The sequence below is a fragment of the Mandrillus leucophaeus genome, unplaced genomic scaffold, assembly GCF_000951045.1.
Source record: "Mandrillus leucophaeus isolate KB7577 unplaced genomic scaffold, Mleu.le_1.0 Scaffold142, whole genome shotgun sequence".
In the NCBI taxonomy this organism is placed as follows: Eukaryota; Metazoa; Chordata; class Mammalia; order Primates; family Cercopithecidae; genus Mandrillus; species Mandrillus leucophaeus.
Genome location: NW_012101388.1, coordinates 3862341 through 3884368, shown reverse-complemented (window position 1 = coordinate 3884368; position 22028 = coordinate 3862341). Strand labels below are relative to the sequence as shown.

The following is a 22028-nucleotide window of genomic DNA, read 5'->3' as shown; positions in this document are numbered from 1 at the left end:
CTTGAATAGAGGCCAGGCTTGTCAATGTTTTCCCTTAGTAAAACAGAAGGAGGTTAAGAATTGGGTGCAGAGTCAGGCATGGTGGTTCACGCCTGTAATCCCAGCACTTTAGGAGGTTGAGGCAGGCAGATCACGAGGGCAGGAGTTTGAGACCAGCCTGACCAACATGGTGAAACCCTGTCTCCACTATAAAAAATTGCCTGGGTGTGGTGGTGCTCGCCTATAATCCCAGCTACTCAGGAGGTGGAGGTTGCAGTGAGCCGAGATGGTGCCACTGCACTCCAGCCTGTGAGACTCCATCTCAAAATAAATAAATAAATAAATAAATAAATAAATAAATAAATAGAAAAAGAATTGGGCGCTCCTCTAAAAAGCACTGGCCATCTTGGGAGTCTCTGGGGGATCTCATTAAAAATTTTATTTTTATTTTTTAATTTTTAAAATAGAGATCAGGGTCTCTCTATGTTGCCCAGGTGGGCCTCAAACTCCTAGCCTCAAGAAACCCTCCCACCTCGGCCTTCCAAAGTGCTGGGATTACAGGAATGCGCCACCATGCTGGGCTCTGGGGATTTAAAGAAGCTCTTGATGGACTTCCTTTTCAGGGCTGTACTTTCCAACCAGCAGGTGAAGAGCTGAATCACTAAGGACACAAATGAAAAGGGAGGGGCAAAATATGAAGGCTTTATATTTCCTTTTGAGGGACGCAGCTCCAGTCTAACTTGCTACACTGTGAACTTCACCACTGGAAAGTAACAAAGGTAAGAGAAATGTTTCTGTACTTCATTATCTCAACTGTGCTTGTTGTCAAAGGGGACAATAAATAAGAGTAAACCATAGCATTTGGACAGGTTGCATAATGAACCAAGTGAAGGGGCAACTAACTTATTATTTAATTGAGTATGACTTTTACTGATCCCTTGATAAATACATTAGCATATTTTGATGTCATTGATAGTGTGCATTTAAAAATCTTGAGGCAGGCTGACTTGATTTCAGATCTTCGTTTAGTAAAATGGAACTCTGTTGATATTTTCTACTTACCAATCTTCACTCAAAACACAAGCTAGTCATGCATGCTGTGGCCTTTGTGTATTGAGACACTTCTTAGCTCCTTAGAAGATTTTTTTTTTTTTTTTTTTGGAGACGGAGTCTCGCTCTGTCGCCCAGGCTGAGTGCAGTGGCGGCGATCTCGGCTCACTGCAAGCTCCGCCTCCTGGGTTCCCGCCATTCTCCTGCCTCAGCCTCCCAAGTAGCTGGGACCACAGGCGCCGCCACCTCGCCCGGCTAGTTTTTTGTATTTTTCAGTAGAGACGGGGTTTCACCGTGTTAGCCAGGATGGTCTCGATCGCCTGACCTCTTGATCCGCCGGCCTCGGCCTCCTAAAGTGCTGGGATTACAAGCGTGAGCCACCGCGCCCGGCCAGAAGATCTTAACTTACTATGCTAGCCTTATTAATCACTATGTGTTGGAGACAATTCCTTTCTTTTCCTGCCTCTCAGTTTCCTCTTATAGCTTTAAAATTAGTCTCCTAAGTAATATGTATATTCTGTACATGCAGGTAAAATATGATGGTTTATGTTTATGTGAACATTCTGAAATTTCTACTATTTTTAGGAATGAGCATATGTGAAATTCACAAAGTTGTAGGGCAGAGAGTGAGACTAAAAGAAGAGCTCTGATTTAGGGAAGGAGGGGTAGGTGCTGGATAAGTGGTCATGAGAGAAGAGTCTTGTGAGAGGGGAAGAACGTACCTAGGGTATGGTACAGATTGTAAGATGCTGATGCCTTAGCCACACTTGGAGATTATTTCCCCCAACAGGACAGAACCAGACCCTCTGTCTGTTGCAGTCCTTTAGTGTTAGTATCCCTTCAGATAAGATAAGATGTGTTGCCTTCCACACATATCCCAAATAGAGTTCTCTTCTGGAAACCCCTCTTCTCAACCTTGAAGGGCTACAGCAACAGATATCCTTCTTTTCTTCATTTCTGTCATAACAACTTCCAGATGGCACACCTCATTTGCTTGAAGAAGATTTTTTTCTTCCTAAGACACAGCCAACTTTCCCTTATCACATGAGTGGGCTGTTTTGGGGGTCCATATAGATCTTTGATAAAATTCTGGGAGACTTGGGACTTCTGCCTTCCATGAGTTCTGCTTCCCTGAAATGGACTAGGCAACATTAATTAGACTTGAAGTTGTAAAATACCCAGAATATTGGTTTCCCTAACAAGTATTGATTCCTGGGTGAATGTGGAAGACACTGACAATTTCACAGATGATTCTCTGCCCTTAAAGAATATTCAATGTAGTGAAGAAGACCAACATATTACATGAACCAAAATCTGTCAATCCATCCATATACACCTCTGCATGTGCAAAGACAATCACCCAGATGTATAGGGAATTGTCAATAAAACTAGTTAAATATATGATTAACATAGAAATTCCATTGTGAAAGATCTCTGCAAACAGCTAGAAAGGTAGAATTTTGGAAAATGAATGAGGAAAGCCCATTCACTTTGGCACTACATTAATAATATAGTTAAAACTCTGTCTTGCCAATAAACAAAGTTCATTTGATATTTAGCATGTCTATTGGCAAGACAGAGTTTTAATATTATTGATTAGAATTTGAATTATTCTAATTCAAACTATAATTAATACAAAGTTCATTTGAATTAATTATAATTATGTATTGCTAATGATTTTTGAGTAAAACCTGAACCTGAAGTATTCCTTCTTGGTACTATGAGCTCAATGCTTGAAGAGCTGTAAGATCTAACTGTGAAGTGAGGCGAACATCATCACTCACCCTGAAAAACTCAAGATTGTGAGTAATACATACGTAGTACCTGGCACATACGTGAACCCTGTAAGTTAGCCATTTCCTTTACAAAGAAATTCTCACACAGCTGTGTGAGGGAGTAGGTGTGCTGATATTCATCATGGCACTGTTAGTGGTGGCACGAAGAAGGAAACCATTTGGGCATCTGTCATTGGCAAATGAATGGGCAAATGAATATGGTGGAAGCAAAAGAATGGAGCAGTTAGAAGGTACGGACTATATTCCCAGAATAACATGGATGAATTTTAAAAATATAGTACTAAGTGAAAAGTATGTGAAAACTTGTATTTTTTTGTTTTGCTTTGTTTTGGTTTGAGACAGGGTCTTACTCTGTCTCCCAGGCTGGAGTACAGTGGTGCAATCACTGCTCATAGCAGCCTTGACCTCCTGGGCTGAAGCAATCCTCACACCTTAGCCTCCTGAGTAGCTGGGACTGCAGGCATGTGCCACCGTGACTGGCTATTTTTTAAATTTTTTGTAGAGACGGAGTTTTCGCCACATTGCCCAGGCTGGCTTCAGACTCCTGGGCTCAAGGGATCCAGCTGCCTCAGCCTCCTGAAGCTTATATTAAGTATTATCTAACATAACTTCATTTATGAAAATTTTAAAATGCATAAGATGAGGAAATCAATGTTTTACCGAAGCACGTATAAATAAAAGAATATGCTTTAAACAAATTATAAGTGGTGTCTGTGGTGGTGGAGAAGAAAGGAAATGAACTGGGTCAAAGGCCATAAGTAAAGAAGAGAATGGCCTTGTAATCCAGTGATGGCTTTTGCCAAGAACCAGAGTATGTGATGACCTCAACCTTGTGTACTTGTGGTTATAAAAGAAGAAACAAACAAATAAACAGACAAATAAAAGTGTCTGCCACACAGTAAGTGGCCTATCAGCGTATTCCAAACTCTTTTCTTAGGTGCTCTAGTAACTGCAGGGCTACAATAGCTATGATATGTGAATAGGCGATTTTATAACAACATGATATAAATTTAAGATAAATACATTTACATTACTTTCCAGAATACAACTCCACTAGCTTACTAAATTCACTAAAATGCAGAACATAGTGTGAAAAGCAATTGACTTGGATATACTTCATGATTGGAAGTGCTTTCATTATTAAAGTAACTAAACGAAGGGCTGTCAAAGACACTGTCATGACCACATGTAATCCAGAGAGCTATATTAAAATCACCTTGAAGGAAAACATTCTGCCAGAGGTACATAGTTGTATTTTAGCAAAATGATATTAGTAAAACCTTTCTGTCATATTTTTAAAAAACTGTCAAGAGCAAAGAAAAGTGTGGTCCAGGCTTGGTGTAGTATCATTAGCAACTGGGATAAATACGTATTGGCCGGGAAATGTATTGGCCTTTGTCATAGTGTCCTATAGCATATATGCTTAGACTTGGATTCTAAAAGAGGGCAAAGCTGTAGTCTAGAAGATGGAAGGTAAAAGAACCAAATATTTCTGTATCCCAGGTGGACTAAACACGGGAATAATGTAAGTATGCTACAGAACGGTGAATGTGGAGTAAGTAGGCTAATTGGCCCTAGTGAACTAGGGTGTATAGAACAACCCTTGAAGTGAGTTAGAATTCGTTTAGCTGCAAGTAACAGAAGACTCAACTAAAATCGCTTAAACAATAAGAAAAAATTATTGTTTCACATGAAGAGAAATCTCAAGCTAGGGCAGATCCAGGATTGGGTAATCCATTCACTCAATGGTGTGTCATCGAGAATGCAAGTTCTGTCCATCCTTCCTCTCTGAAATCCTGGCTTATCCTCTTAAACTACCTTCGTTGTGGTCACAAAATAGCAGCTGCAGTAGTAGACACATGCAGATAACCCAACTGTGAGAGGAAGAAGAGGGATGGTTTCCTCCTGTGGATCTCTTCTTATCGGAAGCCTTTTCCAGAAGCCCTCCAGCAACCTCTCCTGTCTTTCTTGTACGAATTATGGCACCTTCTGACTCCTACACTAGAAACTTGGGACATAGAATTCCCTCAATTGGCTTAGACTAATCCAGGCTTGCTCTTGGGGCCTGAGGAAGGGTGAAGCCTCCTCTGAAGCACATGGCTGCATGAAATCTGCATCAAAGGAAGCTCTCTTAGCACAAAACAAGGGAGTGAAAGGGAAGGGCTGAATGGTGGGCAGCCAACCTGTTTTTTTTTAATATGCTGTCCAGGGAGAGAGAAGAAGAGAAGGAGAGAGATTTATAAATTGATGATCAGAAAGATGATATGAACTTCTGACTAAGTGACATAAAGAACCAACTCCATCATGAGCTATGTGGGGTGTGATCTCTGATTTCTCATCAAGGGGCATGCCAGGCTTCTAAGGCCATAGTCCTGCCTATATTTGGCCCTTCTGCCCACCACTTTGGGACTCTTATTTCATGCACTTATAATATAAAATTTATCTTTCAGGTGTTTGAGTCTCTGCTTATGCTATTCCTTCTGACAGGAGTGCTCTTCTTACATGTATATACATGGGTGATGCTTATTTCATTCTTCTAAAAGCAGCAGGGATATTATCTCCTCCAGGAAGGCTAACTATAACTCTCAGTTTGGTTCTGTCTCTCTCCTCTCTACTTGATTATGTGCATACCAGCATATCACATAGTACTTACTGGATTGAAATTCTCTTCTTCATTTCTTCCTTCTGCAAACATGTACTGGGTCACTATTCTATGGATAGGACTTGTCTGGATGCTGGAATAAAACGTAACACCAAAATGAAGTCCTTGCTCTAATGTACTATAGAGGGAAGGGAATCAGATAATAAATACATATGTAGTAAGCCAGGTGGTGGTATGTGCTACGGTAATGGAATGGTGGGATGAGGGCTGAGATTTCAAACAGAATGAATGGTCAGGGACAGCCTTAGTAATGAGATGCTATCTGAACAGATATGATTAAACTGCTGGAAGGAACCATTCGAATATCTTCTGGAAGAACATCATCGAAGAGGAATAGAAAGTGCAAATGCCCTGAGGTTGAATGTGCTTGTTATGTTGAAGGCATGCAAGGAGGTGATATGGCTAAATTAGAGTGAGCTGGTGGAAGAGTGGTAGGAGATGAGGTCTGACAGGTGGCCAGGGCCAGATCACAGAGGGCCTTGTTGGTCACAGTAAGGACTTTGGCTTCCTCCCTGAGTAAAAGGGAAGACAGTGGAGTTTTTGAGCAGAGGAGTACCTAACTAACTGATACTTAAAAAATACTAGTCTATCAAAGATATCATGGAGGAGGATAAAGACTGGAGTAGAAAGAAGATAGGAGATTATTTAAGTAATTCAGGAGCACCTTTATGCTGTTAAAACTGGGGAGCATGAGAAATGTGCAGATGAGGAATATTTCCAAAGATGGGGAAAACAGGATTTTTTTCACTGATTGAATAAGAATGAGAAAGTACTTAAGGATGATCCCAAGGTTTTTAGCTTGAGAAACTGGAAGAATAGAATTGTCATTTACAGAGGTAAAGAAGGCTGTGAGGGACGCAGGCTGGAGAGAGGAATTAGAAAACCAAGGATTCGCTTTTGGACATGTTCAGTTTGAGATATATATTAGACATCCAAGTGGGGATGTTGAGTAGGCAGTTGGATATATGGGTTTGGAATTCAAGGCAAGCATAAATGCAGGAGCTAATAGCATATTAGTGACATTAGGACATTCCTCCTAATTAGATATTAGGAGGAATGAGGTTGGATGAGATCACCTGTAATATGAGTGTTCATAGAGAAGAGGTTCAAGATCTGAATTCTGCTTTATTGTGATGTCTAGAGGTTCAAAATTGAGAACAATTCTGCAAAAGAGACTGAGAAGGAGCAGTCAAGGAGGCAGGCTGTGGACCAAGAGAGAATGATGACTCCGAAGTTAAAAGAAGGAAGTGTCTGATGGCAATGAAGTTCCTGAAGAATGAAGTCTCCCTGAGAGCAGAAACTATTCTTGATCATTCTTATATCCATAGCCCTCTACAGTGAGCGATGCTCAATTAATGTTTGTGGAACTGAATAGAATGAACTCTTCTTTCCTGACATATTCTTGTCCTGAGATAACACATATTCCAGCATCATCTTTTCTTCTCTTGGATTTTCCTTTTCCATTTCTATTTTCATAAACATGACAGCTGTGGCCTCCAGGCTGAGAGCTCTGACCACTTTCTTATGGCAGGACCTACTTGTTAGTATGGTCTTACATTCATGGAGGGATACAGGGAATGAGGTCCCACTGAGGAGATAAAAACATGCTAGAAATTCTGCAAGTGCTGTCAACTTGTTTGTACAAAAACGACTGAGATGGAGATGTTCTCCTCCTGTGACACTGCAAAAGTGGGTAGTCTAGTGGGAAAATGTCTTGATTGGCTGATCTTGTGTAGCTCAAGATTTTTTACTGCACAAATTCCAGGGTGAGGAATGTCTTAAAGTATGGAAATTCAAAATGCAAAGATCCAATTCCTTTTAATCTTTCACTCCAGAACAATTCTAGATTATTTAAAAATGTACACAAATGATAGTAAGATAGATTTTAACCATTGGCTGAAGGAATAGTGACTCTTCTGTTCATTGCAATGTAAAACTAACGTGAATTCCCCTCTCTAGCATTTATGAATTTCTCAGAATTGTGATAAAGGTATGTAATTTTTCATGAAGCAGTGTGCCCTGATACTTAAACTCATGAAGTATAATAACTGAAATCCAGATACTATCTGTAACTTCAAGTGATGTTCTGAGAATTTTTTTCCTTCTGTTCTCAGGCAGTCATTGGCATAAAAATGGGTTCTCTCAGCACAGCTAACGTTGAATTTTGCCTTGATGTGTTCAAAGAGCTGAACAGTAACAACATAGGAGATAACATCTTCTTTTCTCCGCTAAGTCTACTTTATGCTCTAAGCATGGTCCTCCTTGGTGCCAGGGGAGAGAGTGCAGAGCAACTAGAGAAGGTATGAAATTCCACAGAGATTTGCCCAGGGCCCAGAAGTCTTTCATGCACCCGCTCTGGGTCAGCCAAATTAATTCTATCTTTATACCAATAAAATTGTCATCTTGAGAGAGGAAAAAAACCACATTGAGTAAATCATATTTCTTAAAAATTGATAATGGTTTGATTAACGGAGTATGCTGTAGTGCAAGCAATGTAATACAAGCAACACGTAGTCTCTTTTTTACTATCAGTGGTATCACAAATAAATCTCTGCAGTTTACTTTTAGGGTCTCTTCATTCAGTGATTTAAATGTGACAGAGTTACTATGATTGTCCTGTAGTAGGTTAAATTTACAATAAACGTAATGCTATTTTAGACATTACCAAGTTAAAAAAATTTTCATGATTATGTTTCAAATTCATAACAGTTAGGAATTATTATCCACACTTTACAGATTGAAAACTGAGACTCAGAAAGGAAAGGTGACTTTTCAGGTTATATAGGCTAACATTAGAGATTTTCCCATTACATATATTTTTATTGCAGTGGAAAGTCTAGAGAATATCACTTAACAACTCTTAGGATACTTGCAAATCTTATTATTGTTTGTGCTGGGTACTGTCTTAGTTATCAGCCTAAGAGCAGTAGGGACAGAAGGGTCTAGCGGATAAGAGATTAGTCCCTGGAGCCTGACAGTGGTCTGACGCAAGCTGCTCGATCTCTCTTAAACTTATAGTTTCCCTAACATAGAATGAGGGTAATAGTATCTACTTATACAGTTTTTGGGAAGGTTAAATAAGATATGTAAAGACTTAGTTCAGGATTTGGAAAGCAACATTATTAAATTTAGCTATCACTATTGGTCTTGATCTAAAATAGAAAAATAGATCCTTACAACTGTCAACCTTGATAGACTGTACATTGCTTCTGATGCCAATGGATCCTTTTTTTCTTTTCTAGGTGCTTCATTTTCATCATACTGTAGACTCATTAAAACCAGGGTTCAAGGACTCATCTAAGGTATGATAATATTGCTGAGTTGTCAAATGCTCTTTAACCTAAGAGGAGGATGAAATAATTGTCTGAGCGTTGAGTAGAAGAGCTCCTTCTTTTGTCCATGAGGGAAACAGCTCTGTGTCCCCCTTTAACCTTCCTGATGATAACTACAGCCTGTAGAGTTTAGTATAATAATGATAATGATAATAACAATAGTAAAGTTTCTTAGATTTTATTACCTGATTTATTGCCATCCTTACTCAAGCTTTTTTGTTCCTTTATGGAGGATGCCCTATGTTGAGTCTGCCAGTCTTGTCTATGTGGTGTTAGATTTTTCTGTCTAGAGTGGGGACTGAGAAAGGCCCCTGATGCTTGGCCATATAATTATGTGCTGGGAAAACATGGCCTGATGCTTCTCAATCCACACGCTGTGGGACTATGGTCTCTAGTTTTTTCCAGTAGAAGGATTCATTTTGACATCAAAATTATATAGAACTCCTACAAAAAAATAGTTCTGTTTGATTGTGATTGGTTGAGAAAATACACAAATGCACACAGACTCACAGAACACCAACTTCATGGAACCCAGCTGACTATTAAAAGTTCTAAGTCCATAGTTTATGAACATTTGCTTTAGGGAATGCTTTAGGGAATATAGGCATATTCCCTATAATGTCCATAAATTCTTAGCCATCTTTAAAATGCAACAAAGCTGCAGCTTAACAGAATTGCTACCACTGAGAAGCAAATTAGTGTGTGAACTAAGTTCAGTGAAGGGCTGAGGTATTTGATCAAATGACCACATGAAAAATGGAGACGTAGAAAAAAGTGTGAAAGAGAAAAGAAACGATTCTATAAGTACAAAGGCAGCAATAACACTGGAATTATTGCCCTGAATACCCCACTAGGATCTGTTTATTTATGAAAACTGCCTTTGAATTAAATTGTTAGGACCACAAGTACACATGTATTATACAGTAACTTACAATTCTGCACACAGACTGCAACTAAAGTTACAGAGTGGTGAAATTAATGTGCTAGCGAAAATCCAAAGAAGAAAATGCTTTAAACTAATTTCCTTGTATTCACAGCCCTTTTACTCAGTGGCAAACACCTTGCTCTCTAGATAGTTATCATTCTCCAATGGCAAAAATCAAGCAATTTAATACACCATTCTTTGTTTACTAATGCTTCAGTGCAGCCAAGCCGGAAGAATTCATTCCGAGTTTGGTGTCTTATTCTCTCAAATCAACCAGCCAGACTCTAACTATACCCTCAGCATTGCCAACAGGCTCTACGGGACAAAGACAATGGCATTGCATCAGGTAAGTCCATTTGGAAGAATGGCCAACTTTCTTGGCATCCTCTGAATTTCATACCACAAAATTGATGAAGAGTGAGAACGTTTATCATTAAGAGGCTGAATCTGAGCTGACTTACAGTTTCAGTGAAATGGATTTATTGAAATTCTCATGTAAAGTTATAAAATATTACATAAAAATGACTTTTTCAAGATCCCTAATGCTGTCCAAGAACCAAGGTCAGGGATGAAGCACAAAGCAAAGTAGGTAAGAATCATCCCTGTGGACCAGAAGAAAAACAAAACCAATTTTTCATACCATTTTCAGAGGTTCTTAATAGTGGAGTATAAAGAAGTAGTTGAAATTACATTGGACCGTGAGCCAAGAGACAGGAGTTCTGTTTCCATTTAGAATACATAACTTTGGGCAAGTCACTTCTATCTTTAAAATGAGAGGATTAGGCTTAGTTCTTTGTAGCTCCAATATTGTAACACCATTTATGCCCTTTCCCAACACCGTGGCCCTATGTAGTTTTATTGAGTATTTACTCTGTGCCAGTCATTCTGCTTAGCTCATTACAGGCATTATCTCCTATAATCCTCACATTGTGCTAAGATATGGGTGTAAAATATCCATTAATTCTGCAGACTGTGAAGCAGATTCTGAAAAGTCAGGCTGACAAGAATCACAGAGATATTTGAATGGCAAAACCTGGATTTGACCCCTATCCAAATCCATCTTCCTGTTTTTAATTGCTACATGATCTTGCTATGATTGAGGTGAAATGCAAGCTTTTGTTTGACTAGGGTTATTTAAATGCCATCTGCGTGAAGCTGGATGAAACCATGAGTTTCTAATGTTCTTCCCTGGCCTGGTAGATCAGGTTATGTCTTGGATGTGATAAGCTTCTGATAGTCAGAATATTTGCAACTTGGGGTAGGTATTATAGACATTTAGAGGGTATTTTATTTTACTGCCCTGGAAGCATATAGGGAATGATTTATTTTACTGCCCTGGAAGCATATAGGGAATGATGTATGGAGAGTGTCTAGAGTGGCAGGGATTAACAATCATGGTCCTTCGAGTTGGGATGCCTGCTCTCGTGACTTTGCCTTCTCAAAACAGTGACCCAGACATAACAGTAGATAAATGTGGATTTGGGATGATCATTATGGCATCTGTTCCTGAAGTGAGAAGGTCCTCATTAGCATCATGAAAATTGTCTTGAACTATGTCATGAGAGGGACCTTGTTATTTCAGGATTCTGGCTGGAAAAACATCCATCTCCTGGGCTATGGAGAGTTACTTAAGGTTGTTTCAACCACAGTTGGATCCAGCTCAGGACAAGATTCATTCTGAGGCCCAGATTTTGCTCGTAGTTTATCAGAGGAACCCACCCCCGATAATTCAACATAGGTTCTTTTCTGTTTTCCCTAAGTGTTGGGTGGTCTGAGAAATAAAGGGAAAGAGGACAAAAGAGAGAAATTTTAAAGCTGGGTGTCCGGAGGAGACATCACATGTTGGCAGGTCTGTGATGCCCCCAAAGCTGCAAAACCAGCAATTTTTTATTAGTGATTTTCAAAGGGGAGGGAGTGTACAAATAGGGTGTGGGTCACAGAGATCACCTGTTTCAGAAGGCAATAAAATATCACAAAGTAAATGAGGGCAGAGCACCGGGGTGAAATTAAAATTGCTAATGAAGTTTCAGGCACACATTGCCATTGATAGCATCTTATCAGGAGACAGAGTCTGAGAGCAGACAACCGGTCTGACTAAAATTTACTAGGCGGGAATTTCCTCATCCTAACAGGCCTGGGAGCACTATGGGGGACTGGGGCTTATTTCATCCCTTATCTGCAACCATATAAGACAGACATTCCCAGAGCGGCCATTTCAGAGACCTCCTCCTAGGAATGCATTCTCTTTCTCAGGGCTGTTCCTTGCCGAAAAAGAGAATTCAGCAATATTTCTCCTACTCAGTTTTGAAAGAAGAGAAATATGGCTCTGTTCCTCCCAGCTTTCAGGCAGCCAGACCTAAAGGTTATCTCCCTTGTTCCTTGAACATCGCTGTTATCCTGTTCTTTTTTCAAGGTGTCCAGATTTCATATTGTTTAAACACACATGCTTTATGAACAGTTTGTGCAATTAACACAATCATCACAGTGTCCTGAGGCGACATACATCCTCAGCTCATGAAGATGATGGGATTAAGAGATTAAAGTAAAGACAGGCACAGGAAATCACAAGAGTATTGATCAGGGAAGTGACAAATGTCCATGAAATCTTCACAATTTATGTTCTTCTGTCACAGCTTCAGCAGGTCCCTCCGTTTGGGGTCCTTGACTTCCCATAACATTAGTTAAGATTTGTTTTTCTTCTATGCTAGACATATCTTCCATATCTCGAAGTCTTGTATCATTCTATTCAGTTCATGCTGGGGCATCGGGTCCCACTGGGCTGTGGAGGTATGCTCCTAAGGTCTCAGGAATTGCATCATGGTAAATTCATTTGGGTCCATGTAGATATCACTGTTGTCTTGACAGAAAGACAACAGAAAGTCTCCAGTTCTGTAGAAATCTAGGGCCATGGGTGGTCATCAATAGTTGCTCCAGAATACTACATAGGAGGGGCTTGGGACTAAGAATTTTTGGTTAAAAGAAAGGGTAAGTTCTTTATACTGAGTTTGCACACCACTTTCACTTGGATAATATGTTATAGGTGAATGAAATAATAAATTCCTTAAGATATTTTTGCTCACACTTTATATAAATTTGACAGAAATGCCAACTATTTACATCAGATAATGTTTTCATTATTAATTATATTTATGGTAGCTTGTGAGGAGATTGATACATATCATGGGAACAACCTTCTGTTAGACCTCAGGAAAGCAAGTCACTTAACCACTCTTCTCAGTTTTCCAGTCTATAATCTGAGAGCAGTAGCTTCCATGTCTACTTTGAAGAGGAAAGAGTAGGAATAGAGTCAGAAGGTGCTCATTGTATTGCAATTTGTCATTTTGCTTTGAACACTTTAAAACTAAGACAGCCAATCATATGACAGAAGTAACAACAAAACATTTCTGAACATTCCTTTTGGAAGGGTTTCAGATTTTGTTAAATTTATTTATTTCATTAAAAATAAGTACATACGTATTCTGTTTCCTCTCAGACTTGTTTATAGGAACTGCTTTTTTCTCTGCATTAGAATTTTAGAATACATCGAGCTATAGATTTTGTTTTCCTTACACTGTTTTTGAATTGTTGTTCAATTATCATGTCTTTTATAGCAATATTTAAGCTGTTCTGAGAAATGGTATCAAGCCAGGTTACAAACTGTGGATTTTGAACAGTCTACAGAAGAAACGAGGAAAACAATTAATGCTTGGGTTGAAAACAAAACTAATGGTAAGGATAAGTCAATAGGTGTCTCTAAATTCTGTGTTGTATTGATAAGCAATCCAAGTCCACTTGCTAACGAGGAAGCTGGCTGAAGTCCCCACCTGACATAGGCAGATCAGCAAGAAAGGAATGGGGCCATATTTTGGAATACCCTTTACAATCAGTTGTTCTAGAATATATACAAAGTGACTCTGTGAATGAACACCATTTCTATTTCATAAATGTATGGTGCATTCTATAATTAAAATTAATTAAATTTAAATTTACTTTTCATAATTAAAAACCCATATACGTTGCTAAATATTTCTTAAATGGCACATTTAATATTTGATACCAAGGATATATTCATGTTTGTTTAGAAACATTTGGTTGAGGAAAAATTTAAGGATATACAAAAGTAGAGAGAATATATAGTGAACCGTATATACCCATCACTCAATTGCAACATTTCTCACTAATGGCTGGCCTTATTCATGTAATCTCTCACCCTTTCTCCAACACCTCTTTAAGATTATATTGCAGCAAATTCTAGATATTATATCATTTTCCTACACATATTTCACTTTGTTTTTCTAAAAAATATGGACAATTTTAATACAACCACTACACTATTATTGCATCTGAAAAATTAAAAATAATCATTTCATGTTAAATATTCAGTGTGTTTTCATTTTTCCCCTGTTGGCTTTTTTTTTTTTTCTTGTTTGAATCAGGAACCAAATAACATTGACATATCACAATTAGTTAATACATCCCTTAAATTTTGATTTTAAAAATAAACTTTATGATTTAAATATACATACATATAGAAAAGTAAATTATTGTATGTGTGCTGTTTGATAAATTATCACAAAGTGAATATACTCATGAATCACTACTCAGGTCAGCAAAATAAGACATAAGTTATCAGAAAGAGGCACTGCAAGGGCCCCCTTAAATCCTCTTCTAGAAATAAGCCCTTTTTTCCCCCAAACGTTAAGGTTTCTCTGACTTCTGTTACCACTTATTAGTTCTGCCTGTTTTTAAATCTCATGTAATTGGAATCATAAATTATGTGGGTTTTTTAAGGCCAATATATGTTTGTGAGATTCATCCACATAGTTACACATTGCATGGTTTGTTCATTTTTATTAGTATGTATTTCATTCTCAGAATATTCTAAATATACTTACCTATTTTACTGTTAATAAATACTTAGGACATTTTTAGTTTGGATCCCTTATCAATAGTGCTGCTGTGAATATTTTTGATACATATCTCTGATACACATATGTATGCACTTTTATTGGGTGTACACCTTGGAATGGAATTGCTGGTCATAAGGCATATATACATTCAATTGTAGTAGATGCCAAGCAACTTTCTTAAGTGGTTGTGTCAATTTATTTGCCCAAACAAGAAATGAGAATTTCAATTGTTCCTCCTCCTTGCCAACACTTGGTAGTGTAAGGCTTGTTAACTTTAGCCACTGTAGTTATTTTAATTTTAATTTGCATTTCCTTTATGAATTACATGGTTGAACAATTTTTCAGATGCTGCATATCCTCCTTTGTGAAGTTTCTGTTTAAATCTTTTGCCCACTTGTAAGAATGGTTTGTTTGTTTTTCTTTTTTTCTGATAAATTTTTAGGAGTTCTTTGCACATACTGGATATCTATGTTGCAAGTAACTTCTACTATTTTGCATCTTATCTTTCCCATCTCTTAGTGATGTCTTAGATGAATGGAAGTTTCTAATTTCAAAGGAATAAAATTTATGATCTTTTCCTTTATAGTTAGTGTCTTCGTACACATTTTTTGGATGATTTTAAAGAAATATCATCGTGAAAATATTTTCTAGTTCATGAAAATATTTTCATATGTTATTTTCTAGAAGTTTTATTGTTTTATTAAAGTCAGGATTCATTTTAAAATTAGTATCATTCCACGTGGACGTCTAATTTATATGGCATTATTTATTGAATAAAGAATCCTTTCATTATTACACTGCAATGTAAATTTTATCATAAATTAGATGACCATATCTGTGTGAATCTGCTCCTGGGTTTTCCATTCTCTTTCATTCGTCAATTTGTTTATTCTCATGATGATGCCACAATTGTAGTAGCTTTATAATAAGTCTTGAAGCTGGAAGTATAATCCCTCCAATGTTGATCCTCTTCTAGGGTTGCCTTGCCAAATCTTGATCCTTTGTATTTCCATATACATTTTAAAATTAGTTTGTTAACTTCCATAGAATGTATCAGTTGAAATTTTAATAGGATTTACATAGAATCTATAGATTTGGAGAGAAAATACATCTTTATTCAAACTCTAATCCATGACCATGAAATTTACCTCTATACAGGTCTTCTTTAATTTTTTCTTTTAGTAGCATTTTGTATTTTCCTATGTTGAAGTTTTGTGCATTTTTTGATAAACTGATTCTAGGTGGTATTTGAGGTGTTTGGTGAATTTTAGCTGGTATCTATTATTTTGGTTTATTTGTTGTTGATGTATAAGTATATACTTTACTTTTGTATATTAACATTGCTGAATTCACTTAATAATTCTAGTTTAGCTTTATATTATTTTAGATTTCTTTTAGCATAAAGAAAATGTTTTCTAATATATTTGTCTCCCATTATATCACTTAACAGTGATGAGCTCTCAATAGTATCTTTTTGATTGAGGAACTGACAGATGTCAAGTTTAGTAATAGGTGACCAGATTAACATATGTATCTATTATTTGTATTAAGTCAGAAAATGCTTTGAAAGGTGTATATATTTTTTCATATCTGTTAATTTACCTAGCACAGTGGTGTAAAAATATGCCTCATCTCTTGTGCTAACTCTAATCCACTGGTAGTCGCTGCTTGGAAAATCTGTATTGAGAGTCTGAGGCTTAAACTTAGGTTACTTGAAAAAGCCCACAATTGAGCCGGTAGACACTAACTCTGTGACAGTAGAGATTTTTGTCTGTTTAGTTTTGTGTTATAGTCTGAGTTTAGTGCTACAGTGTCTAGAACAGTGCCCAGAATCTAGAAAATGCCTAAATTCTTTTGGCATGAATGAAAAGATGATTAGTGTTGTCTGCCATGGGTGTGCATTCGGGATTCACATGTTATATATTTATGTAGAATATTAATGTTATTTCATCATTTGTTTATATCTTTATTTACTGTTTCAACCAAAAATATACATGGTACACTTAAGGTTAGGTATTGCTATCACATGCTAGGATTGTGTTAGGCCTAGAAGTTCAGTGAAAAGTAAAACCTTCATGAAGCTTAAAGCTGATGTTCAGATATTCCTGTGTTTCATATTGTATAACAGATTACCTTCCAAAAAGGTTTTATAAATTGCAACATACCAAAATGTACCAAGAGGGCTGGATGTTTAATTTTGATCAGTTTTATTTACCAAGCAATTCCTGGCATGATTTTATGAATCTTGATTTTCAGATATGTGTTTACTTCAAGTGCTTTTGTATACATATTTGTAATACGCTAATTGTAGTGCATTGAAAGAATAAGTATTTTAAAATACTTAACATATTTGTATGTAGTGAAGTGCTGGTAAGCATAAAGTCTTGTAAATATTAAAAGTAAGCCACAAGAAATTATTACATAATATTTAAATAAGCAGTAATCTAGAAGAAATCACTCGATATAATGAGGCGTAAGACAAATTGATCCATCATGAATATACTGGCAACTTCCTGGATGCTGTCTTCTGGTTAAATAACAAAGCATTAAATATTCCCTGAAATAAACTTCATTTGACAAAGAAGGCTCCATGGCCAGGAGATGAAAGGAGTTCTGGTATCTCAAATTTACAATTAGTCTTAAAAAAGAAATGGCTGTATATTTCTCATGACTCTTCACCTCCCTGTCATCAGGAAGTTCAAATCCAAATACAATTATCTTATTTTTTACACAAGGAAAAGTCACAAATCTCTTTGGAAAGGGCACAATTGACCCTTCATCTGTAATGGTCCTGGTGAATGCCATATATTTCAAAGGACAATGGCAAAATAAATTTCAAGAAAGAGAGACAGTTAAAAGTCCTTTTCAGCTAAGTGAGGTAAGTATTTTATTTTCAGACTGATGACAAATGTTGGAGAATACAGTAATCATTTAAGGACAACTTAGAAAGATTTAGTGATTTAGTGAAAATATTAGTCTAGGTTTCTGTTGGTTCTTTTATTGTATTTTCTACACATTTTAATTTTTCCTCTATTAAGTGACAATAACTTTTATCACAGAGCACCCAGCTGGAGACTTGGGATACTAAGATTCTCTGGCAAAGAAGAAAACCCATTCTTTTCTTAATGTTCTATTGGTTTATTCTTTCCATGTACACTGTGGTTATTTTCTCCAGCAGCACACTAAAGTTATCTGTGTTATTTTTTTTCCTAGAGAGTTTCTTGAGGAAAGATTAAAAAGAAAATGATTTAATGATGTATCCTTTTTTTTTTTTCCACTAAAGTCATGTTAGCTAGAAATCCTGACTTTGCTTTTGGTAGACCAAGCTATCTATATATATTATTAGAATAATTCAGTCTATAACCATGACTTATTTTAAATTAAAAAAAATGGATAATTTTTGCAAAGGGAAGTAATAAGGAATCTACTTTGTAGTTTCTATTTTACCCATGTCTTTAGAGTGTTCATGCAGATATTCATGTTATGCAAAGTAATCAGTATACACACATGTGCGCTCACATATGTAACTATATATACTACCTAATTATAATCCTTTTCTTCTTCACAGCGTAAAAATGTAACTGTGGAAATGATGTATCAAATTGGAACATTTAAACTGGCCTTCCTAAAGGAGCCGCAGATGCAAGTTCTTGAGCTGCCCTACGTTAACAACAAATTAAGCATGATTATTCTGCTTCCAGTAGGCACAGCTAATGTGAAACAGGTAAAATTATAAGAATGCTAGAAAGCAGTTAAAGCATGTGTGCATGTTCACACACACACACACACACACACACAGTGTATCTCATGACATTAGTGTAGTCATTGATTCACAATCTAAGCCTCAGTAGGATTGCCCTAGGGGCTGCGAAAGTACCAGGGAGACACGTGGCCTCTGCCTTTCAGGACAATGTGTTTATGGAGAACAAGCTATTCTTACATGAGAAAGGCACATGGAGGCAGAAGTGATGTTTTGTACAAATACAGACAAGTACTGGTTGGTTGATGATTGGGGGACATCTTTCTACAGTAATGAAGTTATAATGCTATTTGGGCTCCTAGTGTGCAGAAATCTGATCCAGCCAGTTTACCCTCAGGGGCAGTATTTCTGAGCCAATTGTAATGTACTTTCATGGGCTAGCCATTATTAACATCTCAGTTTTGTGGAGAAATGTGCACCACACCCGTTAAGAAGTGGTCATGGCAGTGAAAGGAGTTTGGATCCATCCCCCTTTCCCCAGCTGCAGCCGAAGCTGCCCAGGACAGAGCAGGCTGTGCTTCTGACAGCTGAACTTCTGGGAGCCTGCAAAGCTGACACACATAGGGATGATATGGCCCAACAGTTAGGGGCTTCTAAGCCAGGGAGTGCTGGCTTGAGACGAAAACACTGTGGCACAGATGAGCAAGGTGTGCATGTGTGTCGGGTGGTAGGGAAGGCTTCCGGAAAGAGCAGGGTCAGGATGTACGCATTTGGCTTCAGAAGTGAGACGGGTGCCAATTGAGAGGGAGCTGTAGTAACAGAAGTGCAGCTGTGGCCATGAGAACAGGTATGCTTATGGTTGTGGCCCAGTCAGAGGGAATCAGGTCCCTGAGGGCCTGTGGTTGACTGGAGTGAAAGACAGTTGGAGGCATAAAGCAGTTTGGGAGCAGTTTAGACTCTGCAGAAAGTTTTCTGGAAGTAGACTTTGGGATTAGAATGAAGGGGTCAGAAAGGATTTCCCAGCAGAGCACTTTTAGTCCGAGCCTTGCTGGATGAACAGGAGAATCACAGGGGCCCTGCTAAACTGAGCAGAGCAAAGAGCAGTGCAAATGCCTTAGAAGAAGGGCAGCGTGAGCTGTGGCATGAAGTCATAGTCTCTTGGATGTGGGCAGAAAAGGACAAAAGGAAAAGCCACTTTGGAAGAAAAACCACATTTATTTTATGGTGGATTATATATTGTCATGGTAGACAGCGGTGGTCAAAACTGTTTTAAATTCTTGGATTAAAAAGATGGGATGTGACACAGCATGGTGGTTTGGAGCTGGGAGCTGTGGCCAGGGCTGGCTGGAGAGTTCAATGCCTGAGGGGGGCGTTTGAAAGATTTACAAACAAATGATGAAACTGGACGGAGAAAATGAGAAGTCAGCGTGCTGAGGCTGCTTTGGGAAACCTGAGCGTTGATGTGGGAGCTGACATGCTGGGCAGAGGCACAGGTGGCCCAGAGTTCAGCTTCAGGAGCAGCTACCAGAGACAGTGACAGAGAAGGGCATGAGAAGATGAAAGCTATCAGAGTTCACGGGGATCCTGGCATCAGGGATGCCAAACGAGAATCACGCTCATAAAGGAGGGTGTCGTGGAATGTTTCAGATATGAGAACCAAGAAGAAATGGTTGAGTCCATCCACGAAACAGGACCATGACAACTTCACAGGCGATAGTGGGAGAAGTGCAGTGAAGCATGTGTGCTGAGGGAATTGAGGGAAAAGACTGTAGGATACCTACTTGAGAAGTTTAATTATGAAATTTAGAGGAGAAACAGATGACAGAAAAGGGAAAATGTGGCTAATGGTATGATTTTGTTCCCAGGTAAGTAGACTGTATTAAAGGTAGAAAAAGTGATGAAGTTGAAACATTCACACTGAGAATTATAAAAACATATGACATTTAATGTAGAGGCCATGTGTTTGACTCATGTGGGCTTGTCTGTGTTTTGTCTCTTAGATAGAAAAGCAGCTGAATTCGAGGACGTTTCATGAGTGGACCAGCTCTTCTAACATGATGGAAAGAGAAGTTGAAGTACATCTTCCCCGATTCAAACTTGAAATTAAGTATGAGCTAAATTCCCTGTTAAAATCTCTAGGGATGACAGATCTCTTCAACCAGGTCAAAGCTGATCTTTCTGGAATGTCACCAACCAAGGGTCTGTATTTATCAAAAGCTATCCACAAGTCATACCTGGATGTCAGCGAAGAGGGCACGGAGGCAGCAGCCGCCACTGGGGACAGCATCGCTATGAAAAGCCTACCCATGCGAGCTCAGTTCAAGGCGAACCACCCCTTCTTGTTCTTTATAAGGCACACTCATACCAATGTAATTCTATTCTGTGGCAAGCTTGCCTCTCCCTAATCAGATGGGGGTGAGCAAGTGTCAGAGTTGCAGATGAGATGCAGAGACAATCCTGTGACTTTCCCATGGCCAAAAAGCTCACACCTCACACACCTCTGTGCCTCAGTTTGCTCATCTGCAAAACAGGTGTAGGATCTCTTCCAACAATTTCATGAGTTGTGAAGCTAAGGCTTTGTTAATCATAGAATAAGGTGGATTTATGCAGAAAGCTTTCTGGCTTTCTTATCTGTGGTGTCTCGTTTGATTGCTGTCCAGTGACATGATCAAGTCAATGAGTAAAATTTTAAGGGATTAGATTTTCTTGACTTGTATATATTTGTGAGATCTTGAATAAGTGACGTGACATCTCTGCTTAAAGAAAACCAGCTGAAGGGCTTCAGCTTTGCTTGGATTTTTAAATTTTTTCCTTACATATGTAAATAGAATGCGGTGAGTTTTAGTTCAAAATTCTGTGTTGAGAATAATAAATGCATGGAATACCTTAAAGCTCTGTGAAGACTTGTAACATATGGCAGCAATCAAATGGCTTATAAAAGGATACTTTGAACGTGGAGAAGTCTGATTCAGTCAATATTTCAGTGGAATTTTTGGCCAATTGCTTGAGTTGAATTGAATTGAATTATACTACTGAATTGAACAATAGATTTTCTCCTCCTCCTTCTCCTCCTCTTCCTTCTTCCTTCTCCTCCTTCTCCCCTTCCTTCTTCCTTCTCCTCCTCCTCATCCTCTTCCCCTTCTTTCCCTTTTTCCCCCTCTTCCCCCTCTTCTCCCTCTTCTCCCTCCTTCTCCTCCTTTCTCTTCTTCTTCTTCTTCTTCTCCTCCTCCTCCTCCTCCTCCTCCTCCTCCTCCTTCTTCTTCTTCCTCCTCCTCCTCCTCCTCTTCTCTCCAATCCTCCTCATACTTCTGCTCCTCCTTCTCTCCCTCCTTTTCCTACCCACCTTCGTCTTCAGCAAATAAAGGTTCAAACCAGAAAAAGGCATAAGTCAATCAGAAGATTTTTGTTTTAAAGGAAGCCTCCTTTTATACTCAGGATAACATGGAGCAATAATCAGATAAAAAGTGTCTATAAAGCATTTACTGCCTTCTCAGTGCCTTCTTGGTGAATATTTTCTCCTGGAACTTCCTCAGAAGTCTTAGCAGAGCAGGAGTCCCCCACTTCTAACTTCCCTAGCCCCATCTTAGAAGAGGTGGCTGGAGGTCAGCCATTGCTTCCCTCCTAGGTGATAGGCAACATTCTTTTAGGATAGACAGTGCTGGCAGCTAATGAAA

At 38.3% G+C, this 22028-nt stretch overlaps 1 protein-coding gene across 3 annotated transcripts; it reads left to right on the top strand.

Annotated features, from left to right (window-relative positions):
- The first annotated feature begins 710 nt into the window (after positions 1-710).
- On the top strand, positions 711-21245 carry SERPINB11 (serpin peptidase inhibitor, clade B (ovalbumin), member 11). Of its 3 annotated transcripts, XM_011974155.1 has the most exons (8): positions 717-758; positions 7602-7787; positions 8730-8789; positions 9962-10090; positions 13356-13473; positions 17390-17532; positions 18223-18378; positions 20355-21245. In XM_011974155.1, exons 2-8 carry the CDS (start codon positions 7620-7622, stop codon positions 20757-20759), a joined length of 1179 nt encoding a protein of 392 aa, XP_011829545.1. In that variant the 5' UTR covers positions 717-758; positions 7602-7619; the 3' UTR covers positions 20760-21245. The 3 variants fall into 3 exon arrangements, with proteins under 3 accessions (XP_011829547.1, XP_011829545.1, XP_011829546.1); XM_011974157.1 differs by lacking the exon at positions 13356-13473 and having other exon boundaries at positions 711-758; XM_011974156.1 differs by lacking the exons at positions 13356-13473; positions 17390-17532.
- Positions 21246-22028: the final 783 nt, after the last annotated feature.